This window comes from Poecilia mexicana, unplaced genomic scaffold (genome assembly GCF_051168715.1).
Source record: "Poecilia mexicana isolate PSO_F unplaced genomic scaffold, ASM5116871v1 scaffold_17, whole genome shotgun sequence".
NCBI classification, from domain to species: domain Eukaryota; kingdom Metazoa; phylum Chordata; class Actinopteri; order Cyprinodontiformes; family Poeciliidae; genus Poecilia; species Poecilia mexicana.
The window spans coordinates 5,856,801-5,879,719 of NW_028263386.1; the positions used below are offsets into that span (position 1 = coordinate 5,856,801).

The 22,919-nt window shown below is 39.0% G+C and overlaps 1 protein-coding gene across 6 annotated transcripts in view; it reads right to left on the reverse strand.

Annotated features, from left to right (window-relative positions):
* LOC106929164 (partitioning defective 3 homolog) overlaps window positions 1-22,919 on the reverse strand; it is a 254,421-nt gene that overhangs the window by 129,767 nt on the left and 101,735 nt on the right. For 4 of the 6 annotated variants that reach the window (XM_088014942.1, XM_088014938.1, XM_088014939.1 and 1 more), the window contains exons 6-9: window positions 10,011-10,102; window positions 6,648-6,731; window positions 3,923-4,048; window positions 1,350-1,720 (exon numbers count right to left, since the gene is read on the reverse strand). In XM_088014942.1, coding sequence (XP_087871068.1) covers window positions 1,350-1,720; window positions 3,923-4,048; window positions 6,648-6,731; window positions 10,011-10,102 — 673 coding nt within the window. The remainder of the gene's footprint in view (window positions 1-1,349; window positions 1,721-3,922; window positions 4,049-6,647; window positions 6,732-10,010; window positions 10,103-22,919) is intronic. The other 2 variants (XM_088014940.1, XM_088014941.1) reach the window with 2 other exon arrangements.

Below are 22,919 nucleotides of genomic sequence, written 5' to 3' on the forward strand. Positions count from 1 at the left end.
ATTTTTTGTGACTTCCTTGATTGTCTAATCCACCTCGTTTTAATTAGTTCTTAGAAATTGTTTGCTAGTTTTTATTAGTAAGTTTTTGGCAGGAATAGCAGACTATATAGGATTGTTTTTCTTCAAACTACTCCTTTTCTTGCTGAACTTTTGTGTTGTGTTAAGATGCGACATGTTCACTTTAAACTGTGAATGAAAGAAATAAAAAAATAAACAGTGAGGAGTACGGAGTATTGTCATTTACTGATAAGCTGCTTGAGTGGAGAGGAAAAAAATATTTCACATAAGTTCAAAAAGCTACTAAACAGATTCATAAACACGAAAATGAAGACTATATCTACATGTTTTATAAACACAACACAGTTCAAATTAGCTACAGTTTCCCCCTTAATTACAGGTTTTATTTATTTCTCAGTTTTTATTATTCGGTTAGTTTGGATTTCGTCAAACCGAAGGAAGCAACAAGCAGCTGGGTGCCGTTTTTTTTTGTCGTTTTATTTTTGTCAGTCTGGATTGATCCCAGTCCAATGAGAGCGGACAGATTTGGGTGAGGATTGCAGTGACACACGATGCAGCCCCGTCAGACTCCTTTCAGGGACCAGCAGCTGCTTAGCAACAAGCTTCCTGGCGCTGACACCTGAAATCCTGCTGGCAGAGGATCACACCACCTGGGCCAGCTGTCACTCAGAACCGCACCGCAGAGAAGACTCAGTCCTGACCCAGACTGCAGCTTCACTCGGTTCTCACTTTCACATCAACTGGACCGGTTCTGGTGATTCTGTGGAGGCTCATCAAGACCATTTCTATGCTAAGATAAGGGAATGGACTCTTTAGTTTTAAATAGAACATTACAGACAAGGTTTGGGTGATACGGACTTAAATTTTTATCACAATATTTTGTGGCACTATCGTGATAATGATAAAAATGACGATAATTATTATTTATCGCTTCCGTTTTAGGTAACTATATGGGTCTGACTGCAATCACGTCCCCACAAACACGGCTCTTAAAAATCATTTCCATTTGTAATATGCTTCTTTAGGATACCAGTCACAAAAAATGGTGATTTGTATCAAACTAATTAAATACCTGCGGTGGTATAACTGTGATTGGACAGCGAGGAAAGTTACAGACACCTACCAAGATGGCTGTCACCTACAAAGTTCCCGGAAGTGTGATGTCACATGAGAACCATGCATTACCAAGAAATGTTTTTTTTTATAAACACCTTGGCTGTTTTTATAAGCAGCAGAAACCAAAATATGGTACAAAATGTGCATAAAAAGTCCCTTTGGAACATAAAAGAACTGATTAGCCTTAAAATCCTGTGGATTGTATTCCATCTCACCTTTCTTGAGCTGAATGTTGAACCGCCGCCCCACCTTTTTGGTGAACCCCGGCGTGGGCGTGGAGCTCAGCGCCCTCTGAGGCGAGTGGGCGTGGCCTGTGGGAGGCTTGGCTGCCGTGACGGCAGGGTGGCTCAGAGGTGGGTAGCCGTTGTTCGGGTCTGGGTGGGTCTGCGTTTGGGATCCGTGGCGGTTCATCCTCTGCGGGTTGTGGTCGACGCCGGACAGCGAGTCTGGGCTGAAGCGCCCCGAGGAAAACGAGGGGTTCCTCTCGGCGTGCGACAGATGCTCGTAGCGGGCCTTCATGGACGACGGCACCACGTGGAACATGATGACCGGGGAGCGCATGGCCTGGCGGAACATGTTCTGAGCTCTACAACAAAGAGCAGAGAAACAACAACAGGAGGATAAGCAGGGGAAGTTTTATTTTGGGTATGAAAAGAGCATCACACACTCATCCAGTGTTAATCACGTCGCCGCCTGGTGAAGCACTCCACCTACCAGATGTCCATCTTCGCCCACCTGAACAATCTGACATGTTAATTAACACTTATTGCCAACGCAAGCAGCTCTAAAAAGAAACCGAACCCTCCCCGACTCCTCCATCACATAATCTTCTCATTTGGCTGCAGATGAAGCAGACCGCTACGCGTCGGCTTGTTCACAGAAAATCCTCTTTAAACCCCTTCAGAAGGTGTGAGTGGAAACTTGTGTTGCCTTGTTAGCACCACCTGTTTCCGTGCAGCACACCCTGACAGCTGAACGGACGTTTAGGAAACTAAAAGGCTCCAGAAACTGAAACGCTTCCCCCTCCTATGGACTAACAACTTAAACTTGAAGGGTTTTTTGGCCGCATATTCCCAGCTGCTAATAATGTTCCCGAAAGACGTCGGGGTCTTTTCACGGCATCTTTACAATTTTTGGCCTCACAAATGGAGTGGGAGACAGGATGTAATATGCAGCGCGCCTCGATAAAAACGCCTTTAATACCAAGGACAACTGCTGCTCTTGTAAAGTGCCTTTGCCTGGAAGGTTTATTCTCCGTCTCTCTGCAAAGGTTATGTTTCAGATGCTGGAAGGCGAGCTTTAACATAACAGGAACAATAAGGATTGAATTACTTTTTATTCTACTGCCAAGAAACCGGCACTGTGCAAAAGTCTCAAGTCGTGTCTCATTACTTTATGTATTGCTTTTGAGAAGTCAGGTTGTCTTGCCAAGTCTTTCTGCAGCTTTCACTGAGATTTGCACCGACTCACTTCTGATACCCATATCTGAGGTTCCAGCCAACAGCGATCGATACCGAAAAACAAACCTGAATTAACTTAAAAACAAAAATTGAATTAGAAATTGACAACTCTGCACCAGTACATAATTAAATACACCAACAGTTTCACAAACTCGGTCAGACATGAAACGACAACTTTCAGTTGTTCAGTTAGGAGAATAAAAACCAAATACATAAACCGACAAAAATAAACTGCAACAAGCCTTCTGTCTTCTAGGAATAATGTAAAATAAATTATAAAGCAAGACGTCGCTCAAAGCATAAATCATAGAATTAGACTGAATAGATCTGCTCTTACGGATCGGGATCAACGTCATCGATACCCGATCTAGAACCATTTTCAATATCGGAACCGATAGATATTAAAACTGGACCGGTGCATGTCTGGTTTTACGTTTGTGTTTAGGGGTCGTTGGCTAAACACAACACTGTAACCGACTGTTTACTTTCACCCAAACTGGGGGATAAATCTGTGTCGACATGCAGGTTACTTTTCAAAAAGTAAGTTTAAAAAACTTGTTAAGAAATGGACAGATTTCCAAGAAACAACCAACCGATAAAGTCCAGGTAGAGTCTAGAAAGCAGTCATGAAAATACTAACAATACTGACGTCAACATTGTAGACATTAGCAGTTCAGTATTAGCTTTTGGTATGTTAGCATAGCACTTTAGCATTAGCAGAACTGATGTTTACGTTTGGAGCTTTAGGGTTAGAAAAACTAACTTCTCAGTTAGAGATGCTCACAAAACGGCATTTCTAACTAGAAAGTGACTTCCTTTAATTTTTTCTGAGCTTTGCTACCGACTGAGAGGAAGCATGGATGCTAAAGCATTGACTTTTGAAAAATGAGAAACTGAACAATTCAAGCTATTGATGAATAACTTGTTTATTTTCTAAATTAGAGAACATATCTGAGTCTTTTCTTAAGCCGTGTGATAGATTTCTGTCTTCTCAGAACAACACTGATGTGAACAAGCTTCCCAAAAATAAAAAACAAACACACAGCCGTGAAAAGCAGGAGCTATAAATGTTAACAGGCCTCCATATTTAGGAATGAAGAAAGTGTTAAAGCAGGAATGAGGAGCAGCAGAGAGGATTTCAGGGTCAGCGTCAGAAGTTAGGAGCTACAGGAGCTAAACTGGGAAAGGTTAGCTTGGCGCTGCGCAGACATCAGAGGAGCCTGGCAGGAGAAATGCAGCGGGTTACAGCGAAGGGACAGGTTCGGGATTGAAGCAAAGATCAGACGCTCCAGAAAACTGAGCCACAGCAGCTTCAGCTTCAGGCTTACTGTTCGAATCGGATGTTTCGCAGGTCTCCGTTATTGATACGGATGATGCAGTCGTTCTCCTGGAAAAGGCCCTGGTGCTCGGCCTTCCCTCCCCTCTCCAGACGCTTGACCAACAAGCCAAGAGTCCTGAAAGGTTCGAAAGCTCATGTCAAACAGATTCAACACAAAATAAAACGAGTTTGACGAGTGAAGAAACAAAATGATCATCTAAACTTAGGCTTGCGTCTCGCAGAGCGTCTCCCTCCCCCGGTCAGCTCCTTCAGACTAGCCAGCAGCAATTAGCAAACAGCTGGTGGAACTGCTGAGTTTAATGAAGGAGCTGCTTCTCAGTGAAACGCTGGTAAAAACGTTGTTAAAGGGTTAATGTGATGACTCCCTGAAGGTGGAGTTTCAGAAAGAGAAATGTTTTTAAAGAGACAGAGGCCCATTTTCAAGGCGTTAAATTAGGAAGTAAAATTTAAGTCATTTTCTTAAATATATGCAGCTCTGGAAAAATCAAGAGACCACTTAAAATGATCAGTTTCTCTGATTTTACTTTTTATAGGTAAATGTTTGAGTGAAATGAACATTTTTCTTTTATTCCATGAACTACTGACAACATGTCTATGAAATTACAAGCAAAAATTTAGTTTTTATTTGCAGAAAATGAGAAATGGGCAAAATAAGGAACAGATGCAAAGCTTTCAGACCTCAAATAATGCAAAGAAATTCATATTCATTTAGAAACAACAAAACTAATATTTTAGTTTTAGACTTTTAATTCAAGATTAAAAGATTTAGGAATCAATATTTGGTGGAATAACCAGGAGGCTTTCAATGCAGTGGGCTCTTAGTTGTTTACATGTATATATAAATATGAAGCTTTTTTTATAACAACTGATGGTAACAGTTACTTTATTGTAATTTAAAATGCCACTTTGAAGGTCCTTATTTAGCTGCTTTATTCCCTTTCACCTCTTATGGAAACAGTAAGGGTGTACTTAGTTTTTTCCCAGTTAGGCTTTATGTTTAATAAATAATCAGCTTGGATGCTTTGTACGTTTCAGGTTGGGTTTGGATGATAGCAGAACATGAATTATTGCTTTGATGCGTAAATTAGATCTTATAAAAATGAGGATGTTATTTAAAGCTCTTTGGTTTTTGCTTCATTCTGCAGGTACTGAGAGAAACGTGTCCGTCTCATCAGGGGAGGCTGTGTTTGCAGCTCTGCTGACAGTTTGCATGTTCAGGTTCCTCTGCTGAGTTTCTAGGTGCTTCAACCCCCTGAACGTCATTAAGGCTCGGGGAAAAGTCGCACAAAGGGAAACCACGCTGAGCCGACAGAGGAAAACGGTTTACGCCCAGAGGCGAACTCCACCTGAAAGGATTACTGACCGGCAGCTCAGGAGGAAAGTCAGCCTCACACAGATAATCACTCCTTCTTCTTCTTCTTTACCATTATTTTCTTGAGGTAGCGTGAGCTCCTGCGTAAATTAGGTTGATTTCAATGTAAGATGAAAAGTTCTGGAGTTTGAAAAAGTAGAGAATTTTTTTTTTGATTGAATCACAGTAAAAAAAAAAACACAATATGATTTGCAGAAGAGGAGGAGAAGCCATTCCTCTGATGAAAGTCGGGCTTCTTAATCTTACTGCTACGCTCGAAATGACGTTTGTCCCAATAAAAAGAAAAGTGCATTATAAATTTGCTTTTAGGCTGATGAAGCTGGGAGTTGGAGGGAAAGGGGATATTATGCTTCGGTTCTGGAGAGTTTTTCTGAGTTTATGGGGCAGATTCATGCTTTTATGGTTTATGAGGGATGCACTGCAAAAACATAAAATGTTACAGGTAATTTTGGTCCAGTTTCTAATGCAAATGCCTTAGTTCACTTGAAATAAGACAACCCAGCTCACAAGTAACTCGTTTAAAGTCATAAAATGGTAAATTATTTCACATAAGTTTGGAAAAATGTCTTGTTAGTAAAATAATCTGTCAGTGGAACTAGCACATTTAAAAAAAAGATCTATATTAAGGAATTATCGACTTAAACCAAGCTCCTGTATCCTGCTGAAAAGGTAATTTTGTCTCATTTCAGGTGTATAACGACGACTAGAAATGAGATTAAAAGTATTTTTATGATTTTGTGTTTCTGGAAGCTCAAAAGCTTTTTCTGTTCGTTAAACATCTGGAAGTGTAAATTTTTCATCTCAGATTCCAGAGTTTTCTTTGCTGCACTGGAATCCTGCTTGTATCTAAACCAGATGCTGAATTCAGCTTTTCTCCATGTGTGTTTGCACGGAGCTGAATGTTGTGAACGCAGCTTCGCAACAACACATTGAACAGCAGCCATGTTGGAATCCGACGGCCGTTTGAAAACAAAAACCAGCCTGATGGAAAATCGGAAACTGGGAAATGGTTTCACGATGCTAAAGCTGGAAAATGAGTGAGTGTGTGTGTGTGTGCGTGTGTGTGTGTGTGTTTCATACGGGTGGATTCAGGTTTGATGGAGTAATGGGGCATCCGAGAGGAATGCCTGTTGTGCATGTATATTTGGGTCTGATGTGATCCAGAACAGATTATATTTCCAGAAGGAAATACTTTTCTTGTTTTAGTAAATCACCAAACTTGTGCTGAGAGAAGTGAGGAGGGGTTTTAATGATTAGAAGACATAACAGCTTTATTTCTTTTATAAATATGGAGTGTTTTTGTGCAGGTTTTGGTCACTCGGAGCCCTTTGGTCATTTTTACCTGCGGTCCCTGCCACTGAAAGGCACCACGTGGATCCCCAGAGGCCCCCCGTCGTTCGACACCTCCACCAGTTTCACAATGTCTCTGGGAGACGCAAAGGTGGCGGAGGGGAAGAGGAGGCAGCATGTGGGTAAAACAAAATAAAAACAAGAAATAAGGCAAAAATAAACATGCAACAAAAAGGCTCCATGTTAATTCAACCCCCATTTTACACTTTTAGTTGCTCCATTTTATCCTAACCTGCTTTTATTTTGTGCAATGGAGAATAAAGGCCACATTAAGCAATTAAAATAATAAAACTACAAGAATAAAGCAGAAATAATACCAGAATAAAGTTGCAGTATTTCAAGAATAAAGTCATAATATAACGACTTTATTCTCATACAATTATTTTCATAATACTGTGACTTTATTACCAAAATATTACTTTAATCTCATATTAGGACTTTATTCTCATTCTTGCACAGCTTTATTTTCATGAAATTATGACTTTATTCTTATACTATGATTTCTGATTCTCATCATATTGTGACTGTTTTCATAATTTTATTATGTTATTTTTGTTTAGTAAGGCCCTAACATGTCGAAAATGAAACGAACTCATCGTGTGGATTTAACCATTAATTATCTCTCTGTTTGTTCAGGTTATTTTCTAATGGTTTTATTTTCATCCAACTGTAGTTCTGGTCCACATTAGTTAGTTATGATCAAACCAAAATATAAATAATGTGATTATCGGAGTTACAACAAAGCTTTGTTTTGTTTTTTTATAACTCATCAGGTTTGGATTCACTGCACTTAAAGGAAATGGGAAAATGTTAGGAAAGCATCAAGTGAACAAACAGACAAATTAACCGAATCCTGGTCATTTCATCTCTTCATCCATTTCATAATTTTGCAGCTTCAGGTTCCTCAAATCCAGAAAAATGAGGAGAAAAACATTTCTAGAACTTTACCTTCTTTGACAACTGAGGACTTGAGCAATAATCTAAATCTGCTGTTTGCTGTCAGGACCTGTGACTAAAGGTTTCTGGTTTGATCAGAATAAAACTGAAGGGGTGAATTAACAAAGAGGCTAATTAAATATGAAAATATGTTGCAAAGGTGACAAACGACAAAAACTTCAAATAAATCATGATGGAGGAAAAAAAACACAACTTTTAAGACCAAAACCCAACACGTGCTGCAACGTAGTGAATAAAATAATGTTCATTTCTTTATATTTTTCTCCTTCGTGGAGATTTTTAATGTGGTCTTCCTGATACTTCGGGTGGTTTTTTCACCCATTTTAGATGCTATTTTTTAAGCAAGAAAATATGTTTGTGGTGAAGCACAAGAACTAGACTGGAAATTTCACAAAAACCTGGAGTAGAAAATATGATCAGTCGTCAAATTATTGCAGAACAAAAACAATAAAAACACAAACAAAGCAGGACTTTTGAAAACAAACCTTGTCGAATTGATCCTGGGGAGTAAAAATGAGTTCCCTCAGGATAAATGTAACTTCCTCTGCTGAAAGAAAAGTCGTAAAAACTTCCTAACAGGATGTGGGATCAACTCATCGGCTTGTTTTCACTCCATGTCGATGAAATTTGGGCCGACCGGCTGCTTTTATCAGCACTTTTATTGTCATTTAGTCTAATTTTCTCAATAACAGAAGATAAAAAAACACCACAAGGCAGCAAACAAGATGCAGAACAGCAGATGCTTTTATTTTGGAAGCAAGAAGCAGGAAATGAAGGAGAAAAAGAGCAAAAAGACGCAGTTTATCCTTCTGCGACCTGCACAGGATGGCTTTTAGGAGAGGCTAAACGATGCCAGCGACTTTGACCCTTTAAATCACAGTGTCAAACTAAAGGCCCAGGGGCCAAATCCGGCCCGCCGTAAAGCTTTATGTGGCCCAGAAGGGAACAGAACCTTGAAAATAACCATAGGAAGATAAACAATATTTTATCAATCAAATGAAAGCAGTTTTCAATGGAAGAAGGTTAGGACCACAGAAGAAACTTTTACAATTTTTCTTAGGATTTTTACTTTTTTTCAAGGAATTTTGATCTTTTTCTCAGCATTTACCAAAATTATTCTGACTTTAATCGTCTAAGATGAAAATTTGAAATTTTGAGAGAAAAAAAGAGGAATCAGTTGAGAGAATAAAAATGTTGAGAATTCTTCAAGTTTACCAGAATTATTCCATTTCTGAATTTCAGCAGAATTATTCTGATCAAAACTCAGAAAAAAAAAATTCTGGAGGGAAAAAAATACATTTTGAGAGAAAAAGTGAAAATGTTGACATTTTCTCAGAAGTCTGACTTTTGATCTCAGACGATTAATGCCAAAATGGTTTACTTTTTCAGTGGCAGTAATCATCTTCCATAGTTTCATATGTATTCTGCCAAATTACATCAGTGTGACCTGATGTTCAACGTTATTTAACTTGTAGTGCAAAGGCGGCTATTTACTCAAATGTTAGAGGTTTGTTAATTGGTTTTATGGATACCTGCCCTTTAAGGACATCCATAATCTGCTTTAAATATAAAAAACCCACCTCAATGGTCTAGGTGTGTTTTTCCCCTCTCTCAGCTGTTTTCTTGGCTGTGAAACATGCACACTCTGGCATATTTTAAAAGCCGTCCCATCTAATCCGCTCGCAGCTTAGATGCGACGGCTGTGATTAGCTCGGGGAGAAAAAGGCCCCCTTGTTGACAGCTAAGAAGGCGGGAGGAAGCCAGACTCAGTGAAATCACAGGAATAATAACACCATACCTGCATATTAAGCTGGAGGCATGCGACAGAGCAAAATAACAAAACAAAGCACAGTTGTTAATAACAGGAGCAGAACAGGTTAGCGCGTGGGCGAGCTCTGACGGCGAGATGAGGATCATTCTGCTCCCACAAAAGATAATTATGTAAATCAGGGAGCGGGCTTTAACGTGAGATTTTGCACAAACAAACCCGGACTGCGACACAGAACCTGCTGCACGGAGCTTTTCACACACGGTTAAGTGTCGAAAAGAGAAGACAAACTCATTCATCCTGCACAGGAAACGCTGTAAAAACAAGCTGCTGATGAATTATCAGAGGGAGAACATTAAAAAACATGCGTTTTATCTTTGGTTTAATAAACCAAACACCATTTCCGACTCCATTTTAGTTTTGGACTTAAACAAGTAAAACTACATTTTGAGATAAGAGTTCAATAGCGAAAATGTTGTTTTTCAATAGAATAGCAGTGTAAAATCTGCCTTGAAACTAATTTAAATTCAGCAGAAAGGTCACCTCACTCAAGCGTTTCCCTTCGGATAGCAAACAAGAGGGAAGTGCAAACAGGAAGGCTAATTAATAAACCCGACTTGGCTGACTTACTCCAGAGATCTGACGGGGGTGTGCTCCATGCAGGAGTCGGCTCGGCCAACCGGCTCGATTCGCCCGTTCTCATCCTCCCTGCTCTCCTCCTCCTGCAAGACAAAACAACCGAGGTTGGAGAGAAAGAAGACCGACCTCTGCTGCATGCCGAGTTTTCCTTCATATGTCTGAGGATTGCCTCAGATTAAAGCGATTAATAACGGCGGTGAGTCATCCTGATATGGTGTTATGAATCTGTGCGGTTCCAGCAGATTTAGCTTTACAACTTCTGGCAACAGGCAGCTGTCCTTGGCAGCTTCCTGCTACAAATTAGCTTTTATTAGCCGATTCTGCTGCCGTTTGTTTGTTTCTTCTGGAAAGAACAGTCAACAAAATAAAATCTCAGATTTTTTTCACGCAGATTCAACTTTAATTGACTTTTTTTCCCAGCTTACTTTTCTAAAATAGAAGTATCAAATAGAAGAAAACATATTCAAAAAGCGGCTTTAATTTCAATCGTTCCTTTTGGGAGTGACCGAGTATTAGTGCCAGATATTTTACTTAAAAGAGTATAATCACACCACCAGCAGAAAAAAATATGCAATTTTACTACAAAAATGTCTTAAAATTATGAGGAAGAAAAGCAGCTTTAATATTAACAAAAATAAAAGCTTGGATAGTTTATTTTTTGTTGAGTTTTGCATGGGAGTTCTCATATAAACTTACAACTTTATTGTCGTATTAGTTCAATTATCATAAGATTTTATTTTCATATTAGTTCGATTGTGTTCTTGTAACATTACGACTTAATTGTCGTATCACTTTGACTGCATTCCTCAAATATTATAACTTTATTCTAGTAGTAAAAATAGAAAAGAATCAGCCAATAAAATTAATGGAAGCTGTAAAAGAAACTTAACAAGAAACCCAACGAGCGCGTTGGTGAAAAAAAGTCCAGATTAATCAATAAAATGTATCGATTAATCGCCCAGTCCCAGTTAACTGAACCATGTTTCTGTAATCCAGTTTTTATGGTTTCTGGCTTTAGGTTCGACTTCACCTTGAGAAAAGCATCTAAATGCTGGATACAGACCAAACAGACGGTGGAGTGATGGATTCCGTGTGAGATTCTGGGAATAAATCGGGAGAATCAGGAATGTTGCATCACAGACTGGAGGAAAAAATATTCAACAGATGAGGGTCAGTGGAGGGTCGGGCGTTTTTACTACTCATCCATTCATTCCTGTGTTTGTCCTTCTGTTCTTGTGCTAAACTAAACTCAGGTAATTTATATGGCAATAATTTAAATGGATTTCTTCCTGCTGAATCAAGTGTTTGCATGATAGGAGAAATGTTCCCCGATTTCAAAACTGCGGCTTGTAGTTCCAGTTTCCAATGTACCAGCTCAAACTCCAGCTCTACGTTAAAACCCTGAAACCTTTGGTTAAGAACAAGCGGTCCATGTGGAGGACGTTGTGAATCGTTCATAGTTGTTTAGTTTCATCGGTTTGTATACAGATTCTGGGGCCACAGTCTGTGTTTTCTGTTACCCTGAAGAAAAAGACACACATTCATCTGCTTGATGTGCATCTTGTGTGGATTCTGAGTTAAACTTTTTGAATATTAATTAAACAGAATGAAATTTAAATGCAGTTTAATGTGTCATTATTGTAAAATCTGATGGGTAGACATGGATTGACAGAATTTCCTTGAAGCAGCGAATCAAAATGACACAATGAAAGAATCCAACGCCATGACTGATCCCACCTAAACCTGTCGCAACAAGCAATACATCAATTAAACACATGATCAACTACAATGAGCTCAGTCATTTCCATTTTCAGTCTGTTGTTTTGGTCTCAACTACGCAGGCTTCATAATTCATATTATTTGTTGCGTCTGTTTTATTTATTTATTTTGGACACTTAAAACGTTTAACTTCCAGTGTTAAATGTTCATTAGAATTTAGAATGTAATTTTGCATTATTATTACCATTAATAATAATAATATCATTTATCGCAATTTATCGTCCAGGAAAATTAGCTACGTCGACAGGCCTGGTCCTACCTTCACTGGTCAACAAGTCAGAATCTCTGAATGCTTCGTCTTTGGAGAACAACTTGGTGAATTACTGCCCCCTAGAGTTCTCAGTATGCTATTGCTAGGATAAATACAACCTTAAGTCAGATTTCTTCTCCATGTTGCCTCCAGTCATCCTAAACGCGTTAAAATCCTCAAACCCAGAAACGAAGCTGAGTGTCAAACCTGCAGACGCCAGGAGCTGCAGACTGGAGGAGGTCCTCCTAACGTATAAAAATACATGCCCTTCAAACGGTCTACCGTCTTCAGACTCGCATCGCCTTTGTTCTCCTCACCCGTCACACTGTGTGTATATGTTTGAACAGTCGAGTTGAGCGCGCGCACACACACTCAGAGGGCACCGTGAGAGTAGAAAAACGAGAAGCAGAGGAAAAAAAAAAGGTCATTAAAATTTCAGGGCGACACCGGAGAGGAGAGACGAGCAGCAGCGGCGGCGGCGGCTCAGACCTCCCCGGCAACTGGCCTCATCAGTATGAAAATGAGCCTGCCGTTACCGTGGCTGCCGTACGGTTGCCATGACACTTTGGTTGCCTGGAGGACATGCCGCTGCAGGGCGGTGGATGAACATGTGTGTCAAACAGGGTGCAAGGACTTTTGACTGGGAGGAGAAAAACTGAGGCGATGTCTCAGGATCCAGACATTTAAGTGTTTATTGGATGAAAAACATGCAAATATCTGTAGTTTATAGCTGCTTTAAATTCAGATTTGACCTTTCTTGGATGTTCTAGATTGAATATTCGCATTATTTTGACTTTTTCAGAGTCTTCACCTAACGTAATAGTATTGAAACGGTATAATCTTCATAAGCAAAACTCCAGATCTGTCCTATTCAGTGCCTCCAAAAAGATGCAAATCTGACATAATTAGTAAAGTTTTCTTTAATGGTAAAGAAAACTTTAAGGAGTAACAATAGGCTATGGTCTTGAACTTCAAGTGACTTTTAAATGGGATTTTGTTTGTACTTATTATTGCGATTTATTATGCTGCCATTAAAAATTGCCAAACGAGTAATAATTTGGATTTTCTTTCTCCAACCCTGCTGTGTAAAACTAAATTAATCTTTCAATGCAGTAACATAACTCTCTACGAAAATATTGGTAAATTCAGCCTGTAAATGCATCATTTTAGTTGCAGCACTTAGTGTGCTATAAAGTTTCACGTGGTTGGAGCGAAACGGATCTGCAGAGAGACACAGATCTTCTTTCTAGATCCTCCAGCATCGTCGTTTCTCTCTTCCTTTCAGTTTATTCTAAAGATGTTTTAACCGGGTTTAGTTCTGGGAAACGTTGAGGCAAAGAAAAAGCTTGATGTTGTGTCTGGTTTGGTGTCTCTGTTGATTTGAGACACATTCTGGATTATTATTCTGTAGAAACACCTCATTTTTCACTGCAAGAACAAAGTCCTACCAAGTATATTTGTCCATTTTGAAGTGTAAATAACGGTGCAGTTGAAATAATATGTGCTTGTTCTAACAATTCCTTAATTTTGATGAAAAAGTTCTGGTTCCATTGGGAGATTATTTCACATATGACAAGATATTTTCCCCCTCTTAAAAGTTAAATAGTTTTTCATCAATGTTAAGGATTTATTTTTCTAAAACAAGCTCTTCTTTTTTGCTGAAAAGGTACTTAAAAGTTTAATTTGTCTTATTTCAATCGTACTAAGATATTTTCAGTAGAAACTAGACAAAAATACTGTAAGATTTTGTGTTTCTGAAGTGTTGAGCCATTTTCCAATTACTGGCAAATACCAGGAATTTTATCTAACATTTCGTGGCATTTGTGTTTTTAAATCTAAAAAGAAAAAAATATTCAACTATACAGTTTCTCAACCTGTCTGATGGATAAAATTAAACCTAAAAAAGTATATTTCTTACCCAAAGTGGGGTTGATGTCGCCGATAAAGGGAGGAATTAAAGGTTGTAAACTTTACTATAGATATTAGTTTTGATTCTAGTGAATGTGTATTGGATCGGTATCGGCCGATACTGAACCTCAGATATCTGTATCGGTATCGGAAATGAAAATGGTGGATAATATCTGTGCTGGAAAGACGTACATCTACCTAATTTAGATGTTTTTCTTTGTCAGCTACTGCAATTAATCTTTACAGGGGATGCCAAGCAGTGTGGCAGATGCTGAGTTTTAATCTAGAAAGGGAATGAGGCAAAATCTGCTGCTGATTCAGGGTAATTATAAATTTTAAGCTGCTTTGTTGCTGACAGACTCCTGAGTTTAGCAGCTGTGAATGACGAATGGAACGATAAACTCCAACTTCTGGCTGAAAAGTCCAGCTGGAGACACTCGGAGAGACACGCCGCCATCAGGACGACGCCCACTCCTGAGGCAGATTGATGGCCGCTTTAATAATTCAGGGTTAATGGCGAGCAGGCAGGCAGGCAGGTAGGCCGGGCTACGAGTGTTTTCCAGCCGAGTCATTGTTTGTTTCCTGGATGTGCAGGGGGAAGAAGGCAGAGCCGGGGGCTCATTAAAGATTAATGGGAGATCCATCGGGGCCTGTCCTTTCTTTCTCTCAGAGTAAATGAAGTGGTTCTGTGGACCTAAGGAAGAGACTCGGCGCAGTAATGAAGTGCTACCTGCTCCTCCTTTTCTTGCTACTTTCATCTTGCATGTGGATGCAAGCAAACGCATCCAGCTCTCTGAAAAACGAACAGGTGTAAAACATCACTTAGTTCCTTGATTGGGAACTAATGGGAATAATAAGTATTCCTTTCCTCAGACTCCACTGGGAATATTGGGAATCAGGTCTTTGAAATGGTTGAAAATACTTGACTAATCCCAGATTAATGTATTATACAAGTTTCCTCAAAGAGTTGTTGGTGGCAGGAAGGATCTCCTGTAGCAGTCTGTGTTACAGCGGCTCTGACAAAGCCTCTGACTGAGGCTGTTGTCTAGCAGGCTGACGAAGAGGAAGATCATGGTTTTGGCTGATATTGAGTGAAATAAGAACCCCATAAAAGAAAATAAAAATAAATATGTATTTTTAGATTGGACTATATGTTAATTATTAAGGCATTTATTTAATTTATTTCATAACTGGTGGAAAAACTCCCTGAAATACATCACATAACTTCACAAAATAAAATTATGAAATAGAGTATTTGCTATTAACACTTTTTTATATATATTTCTAAATGGTGAAAAAATAAAAGTCTCTGAAATATGTAAAGTAGTTTTGCAACATAAAACACCGTTATGAGATAATTAAAAAAATAAAACTCAGTTGTGATTGACAAAATAAGCTCCGCATTTGAAAAAACAAATTTGTATGTAGTTTTTATTTCATGGGGCATATATTTATTTGACAGAGTATTTATCCATTATTTATATTTTTTTATTATTTCATAAACCAAATCCCATTATGAAATAAATAAAACTGTGACCAACTAGGCTCCTACATAAAAAAAATAACTTATTTTATTTGGACATTTTTTTATGAAGTATTTATTAATTTGTTCATTTAATTGTCAATAAAACTCTCTCCCCATTTAACATCAGTGTGACCAATAACCTTAGATTTTGGAGAAAAAGCTGCAATCCCTCCAGATCCACTCAAAAACTTTAAAGGTTTATATGAAATACGTTCTGCTCAGAAAGAGAGTAAACACCGGTGTTTGGGTCAGAGAGTGTTTGACCCTTTCACAGAAAGCAACAAGAAACGACGACTCAAACACTCAACTCCCTGCAGGTGAGCACTTTGCTGATCTGACAGGAGCCTTTACATTTCCACTCAACCCTTATAGGAAGCACTCAAAGCTCATCAAAAGCTCCCTGAGTGGACGATAAAACATCGCCGCGCAAAACTCTAATTATTGGGAAAATCCTGAAAGTAAGAAAAACCCAGAAGATGTCAGCCTCAAAGCAGCCAGTAATTAAATTAAAGCCAGGAGTTTCATTCATCCATAGGTGAGTGTTATGGTTTTTATTTAGAAATATCCTTGAAGGACCAAACAAACAAGGTGGGCCTCATAACGTTTAAATCACGGTGAATCTTCCCACGACGTTTGACAGATGTCGATTCTCGACTCGCGGCAGGACCGCAGCGCATCATTAACAGCAAGCGCTCCGATCCCTGCGCTAATTCAATTAGTCTCTCCAGAAGACAGTTTGATAATGAGATCCAGATGAGCGGACGGCGTCGTCAATAACCTGAGGATTCACTGAGCCGAGGGGGCATCTTCAGGGATTTCCCACACAGAGCAGCGTTTTCCGTTCGGGTTTGAAGGCTCAGCAGTCTCTGTTCTCCAAAAGAGTTTACTATTCCTCTACGTTTTTACATTTGTAGGTTTCAAATGTTGGTCACTTTGGAATATAGTGACTGAATTCATAATAAATTATAGCATGGCTCATCGTGAGTTTGCTTCTGTAGTTCGTTGACAGACTACAAGTGAATGCTGCCACCAGTTCTGCGTTTTCATTAAAATGTCCGCAAAACTTTGCCAATATTCTGCTAATGGTGAAAAAAAAAACCCCACAAGTTCGCAATTGCAGTGTTTCCATTAATTAAGAAATTAAATTAAAATCCAGCACGAACAAGTTTGTTCACACGGTAAGTCATTAGCCATGTCATCTTCGTCGTCGTCTTCATGGTTTGGACCAGTAGAAACATCCGGTTGTTGATCATGTGTTTCCTTTGCAGTTTTACAAACCAATTTTTATACGGCATGAAAAAATCCCACCTCATCCTTCCGCCAAAAACCTTTTATCAAAAAACAAGAGTTTTATCAAAACTGGCATGCTTCCATTATTTATGCAACTTTTATAAAAACAGATTTTTTACACATTTGTTGAAACACAGCTTGGTAAAAAACAGATAATTTATGAAAAAAGTAAAAAATACAAAACTGAGCTCCTCCGCCTTCATCCAGTGCCAACAAGAAACAACCAATCAGAGACAGGAGGCGGGTCTTATCGCTGTCAATCAGGCATGTGTGACCTTCCCCAACATCTCTGCAGACCCCAAACATACTGGACACAAACTGGTCTTTTACTTTAAGGTCTGCTCTACAAGGCAAGGCTTTTAAAAACAGTCACCACAAGAAAGTTATTTATTTATTGTGCTTTCTACTGTTTATATTTCAGACTGAATTTCATCAATAAAAAGGTTCCAACCTTTAAACATGTTGCGCGTCACCCTGGATTAAACTATTTTTTCAGTCGCCTATAAAAAACAAAGATACAAACTCCTTAAAAAGAACCTCAGTGATGTCAAGGCAGCTGCATTTGACTGCAGATGTAATATCTACTTGCTAAAAATGTTCAATATCTAAGTGTGTACATGTAATTTGCCTCTTTTCAACTTGTACTCTGGCATTTCTTTCCCAAGACACTTGTTAAAGAGAATATTAATCTCAAATGTCACCATAAGTCATCGTTTGACCTAAATGCAGACATCAAATGTGTCAGGGAGAATTATGGAAGTCATAATGAACAAGAATCAACCCTATAAATATCAACTCACACCCAAAAACCAAATTAGTGCACCAATCAGCTTAGTGTGTATCCTAATTTTACTGCCTTTCATTTGGTAGCAACTTAATTTCAGCAACAATTTCTCTGCAGTCGACTCCTAAAGCCTCAGCGGTAATCTCAGATGTTTCTAAACTCAGTTTTAGCGTCGGCATAAATCTCTCAAGGGTTTGGATCTCGCTTTATTATGCCAAACAGTTGTATCCTGCAGATGATACGGAGCAATGCATCAGAAAACAGATTTCTTTCCCGCAGAGTGCAGAGGAGATAAAGTGAGTGATGGGACAGAAAACAGGAAAAGCAGAGAGACATAGAATGACAGACGGGGGGCACAGGCTTAGACAAACCGCGACAAAGCTCATTCACAGGCTGAAGAACGACAGGTGGGAGGCTTACAACTTCAAATGTGGAAGGATTCTCTGCTTTTCTTTTAGTTTTAGAACAAAAGCTGCAGTTTAAAAATCTGCAAAAACAATGTGAGAGAGACTAGAAGCCGGCATCAGAAGCTGAGCTAGGGAGGGATTTTGAAATTGTCCTGCCAGACCGTCAGTTCTCGTAACAACATGAGAAAAAAAACTCGTAAAAGCGTACATGAGGTCAGTGCAACCCCGCACAGAGTAAAAGGTTTGTGGCATCCAAAGCACTCCATCTAGGTATAGTTAAAGGAAAAGTTATAGCTACAAAGTATTTCTCTTTCACTGGCTTTTTAAAAAAATATAGAATAGTTTGTAGGACCACAAACATTTAGTAATGTTTCTCAGACACATCTGTGGCCCACCAATTTGTTAAACTTGGCTAAACACTGCAAGGATTTTGAAGAAAGACCTTTTTTTGTAGAGGAGAGGAGACTGACACCATTTTATTTACCTTTTTTTTTTTAAATCAGACCTTCATATTGGTGCTCGACGATTTTGACAAAAAGTTTGTACACTGTTCATCTGAGGATGAAGATTGTGATGAGAGAGAATGAAATACTCTTGAAAATAAAATTTGTTTTTCTGATGAGTTTCTGAAAAATGCAACCATGAAACTTTAATGTTGAGCATCGTGAAGCATTTTTAGTAGCACGACATGATCAATATCAGCACACATCACATCCAATACAACGTTCAATAATTTCAAAGAACTTCTAATGCAGAACCGCACAGCATTCTGGGGAATGTAGGCAGAGAAATTAACTCACTCTTTGGTTACCTAGCAACTCACTCACTCACTCTTTGGTTACCTAACAACTCACTCACTCACTCTTTGGTTACCTAGCAACTCACTCACTCACTCTTTGGTTACCTAGCAACAACCCATTGAGTAACTTGCGCAGCAGCAGTTTCAAGTTTTGACTCCAGACCTCAGAACTGCTGAAAAATAAACACTTGCGTAGCGTGAAAAGAGAAAACGAGAAAAAGGGCTTGAGAGGAAACTTTGTATAAAATTGGTTATTACAGGTCAGATATTTAAAAACAAAACGCTAATCAATATTTATTTATATCAACTAATATGAAGCACAAACTGATAGGTTTTTCACTTTTCTCCAGAAAGAAAATATTTTAGGCAGAAACTAAGTAGAGGCCAAGTTTGCTTTCAGATCAGAAGCTAACCAGAGTTTTTCGCTATAAAGATCTTTACCTATAACTAATGTTATGGCACTGGAGACATTTTTACAGCTACCATAAACCCTCTGTGTGCATATTAACCTGAAACAGACTCCATGTTCTCAGATTTATAGCAACAGCAGCTTCAGCGTCGGGTTTCTGCTGCTGCATGTCGTTTCATCAGATGTAAGGGAGCGACGAGGGGACCTGGGTGGGCTGCGGCTGCTCATGCAGCTTGTTGCAAGATGCACCATTTACCAGGATGGGACTCCCAACGGAGCTGCAGAAATGAGAGGTAAGGCCGGCTAAACAAGACAAGGCGGCTAACGGCAAACCTCACACACCGAGGACGAGGTGTCACAATGAAGGCTGTTATTCTGCACGACTCCAACAGCAATGGCCGCTTCCTCTAAATAAACGGCTTTTTTCAGATGTTTTCTTTGGTTTGCAGCAGAGAAACTTAAGAGAAGATCTGACGAGGTAAATCGATCATTTCTGAAGACATTTTCACTGCTTCTTATTCTTCAGTCAGTTCAGAGCTATAATGTCACTTTCCTCTTATAATACCAGCTGTTTCCAAATCAGATGGGGGCGCTAGAGAGCAAAGTGAAGGGAAAGGTGTTTATCAAAAAGGTTTACGAAAAATAAAGCAAAAATAATAAAACATCTTATTAATTCAATCCCAATTTTGCACAAAACAGCTTTTTGGAAGCTTCATGGCGGTAAAAGTGATGTAAAATGACATCAAGACGTATGTCAGTATAAAACTCATCCTGTGCAACGTGCCTTCCTCGTAAAGGACATAAAACTGTCCAGCCTGATCCAGCACGCGCATTCAGGTTGCTTTTTCCCTTTAACTGCATGCTGAAGCATTTTACTGCTGTCACAATAAAAACAGGACTGCAGTTAGAGCGCCAACAGCACGGCCGCTCTGCCAACTGATTTTATACTTTATGCAGCGGCTAAATGGTTTTTAAAGTTGGCAGGACATTGATGATCTCTGTTCAAAGGCAGCAGGAGCGTCTCACTGGGATTACAGGCAGGATTTTACTTTAACTGGTTCAGATTCTGTGAAAATAAAATAAAAAGATTTTAGGATTTCTGTAGTTACTTTTAGTCAATCTAGTTTTTTGCGGAAATTCACGCAAAGACAACAGATCCTCGCAATTTTTCATGCTAATGCATGATTATAATTTTATTGTGAATTTTCTGTAAAAATGGTAAAAATATCAGATTTAAGTGATGCTAATTCCCACCTGCAGGTGGCAGTATTTCTTCAATGACTCCGCTGAATTAACTTTACTTGATATCAAGTAATGTAGCGAAAAAAGAGATAATTAAAAATGTTTGTGTCCAATCTTCTTCGTTCAGCGGGTCCAGAAATTTTAATCAACGATACTTTGTAGTAAAATTACACAAGTAAAAGTAAAAACTACTCCTAAAAGTATTTTTTTTCCCAATAAGTTACTCGAGTAAATGCAACCATTTACCACCGAACTCTGAATCTCTAACACAACTTCCTGTTTCTGGACCGCAGGAGGAAACTGGAGAAAACCCAAACATGCACAGGGAGGAACTGCATTGGCTCTGAAACCAAACATGCAGAGTATTTTCATGTTGCAGATGGAGAATTATGCATTTCTTCCGGTAGGCAGGATCTTCTCTGCTCACCAGACTTTTAATAATCAGCGGCGTTCCTGTTCCGTCGTATCGTCTCCTCTGATCTCAGCCGCTGTTGTCGTCCGTTTCATCCCGTCTTTGATCGTTTTATAAACCGATGATAAACTCTTGTTCATAAACCTGCCGAGCGCAGCGGCTTTACATATCTGAGATTTTCATCTCTGATTTGTCGCTTTGCTGCGCGCAACTCTGAACCTTCAGAAGCCTCAACAGGTGGATTTCATTCCTGCAAACACCTGCCATCTGTCCAACCCGAGCAGGCCGCTCTTCTGGCGTAATTAGACTGGGGTAGCAGGTGACGAACACGTCGTTTTACGGCTGTGCAGGTTTCTGTAGCTGCAGGAGCCCCTCAGGTGAAGGTTTCACCCTGGAGACGAAGAAAGCTGCCTTTCATCTCTCTGCTCCACGTTTCCCCATCATGTCCCTCCCAGCTGGAGAGGAACCGCGCGCCCAGAGATCTCCAAAGATCAAATGTGATAAGGAGAAGAAAAGCTCAGAGAGAAAGAAAAAGGAGGGGAATAACAAAGACTGGTGTGAAGAGGTGGAGATTTACGGGTTATGAGGCAAAACCTTCTTCGCAAACTCTAAAACGTTAAAATTCAGACGAAGATGGTTTATTTATAAAAATTAAACTTTAGATTTGAAGAAGACAATTCTTAAATTAAATCAGAGTTCACACATTTTTCGGTAAAATTTACATTTTCAAGGTAAGTTTTCAAACGTTTCCAGCGCCTCATTTTGGTGTTAAAAATTATACAAATTAAATAAAAAAGACTGAATCAATTCAATATTATATTATGTAATTTATTACTTATTTGTGGTGGTATTCTACCTTATACAGCAGGGAGAAGTCTAACCAAAATATAATAAAGTGTGTGTTTTGAAATGTCTCTCACACACAACACACACCTGACAGGTCTGAGAACAAAACACTTAACAAAAAAAAAACAATTTCAATAACGTTTAATATGCAAGATATAAGACAATCAATAAGTAATTGAACAATTAGGAATTATATGTGTTCATTACATTGAAACAATCCAAACTAATCCTGTTAAGGTAAATAACTTTCCACATAAAATCCTCAAACACAACATACAGAAAAAATTAAAAAATAAAATCCCTAAAAAATTTTCTCAATACGTTTTCTGGCTTTTAGCAAATATAAATAATTTTGGTCATTTAAACTGACCTAAAAAGGAAATTTTAGTCAGATTTAACTTCAGACAGAGACGAAAATATGCTGTGTGTTATTTGGTTTCAACTATAAATAATGTTTTTCAAATTTTAGCCATTATCCAAATGGTCGATTGCACTTGATTACAAATCTGTGCAGTTTGAATATCAAGCACCTTCAAGGACTTTACACAGAAATCAAGGACTTTCTAAACCTTGAAAACGCCTGATTGAAATTCAAGCATTTTCAAATCATTTCAAGCGTACAAACCTTGAATCTCCTCCTCTAAACGTGCTCTCTGCCCGCTTCCCCTTTTTCAGAGAGAAAAAATACGATTCGACAGAAATCAGGCTGAGACGGGACGTCACCTGGTCTGGCAGCAACTTCAGATGACAGAGATTTTTTTTTTACCTTCTCTCTCCACAGAAGAAGAAAAAAGGTTGATAGCATCCAGGACTCTGGATGATTTAGAGAGATCCACAAAGAGGAATCACCAAAGTTGCACAGACAGCTGAGCAGAAGAGCAACTGATGGCAGTTTGAGAGCAGAATCCAGCTGAAATGGTGTAAAATGGACACCGCTCGATTTAGAGTGCAATACTCCCAAAACGTTAACAGTATCCCTCCTAAAAATGAATTTTATTGCGTCAGAGCCCAAGAAGCAGAAGAAGCTTGTCTGGCAGACATATTTTAGGAAATATTTACAGTGCACTCCACCGAAAATCACTTCAGTATTTACTGATGTTTTAGTGGAAATCTGACTCCACATTATTTGTGGAATGGTATTCTGACCCACAATCCTCACTTTGCCCACCGCTAAAAACTCAAGAAGAAGAAAACGACGACCTCACATTGTGCAGCAACGTGGCTAATCTCTGCGCCGCACTGACAGCCA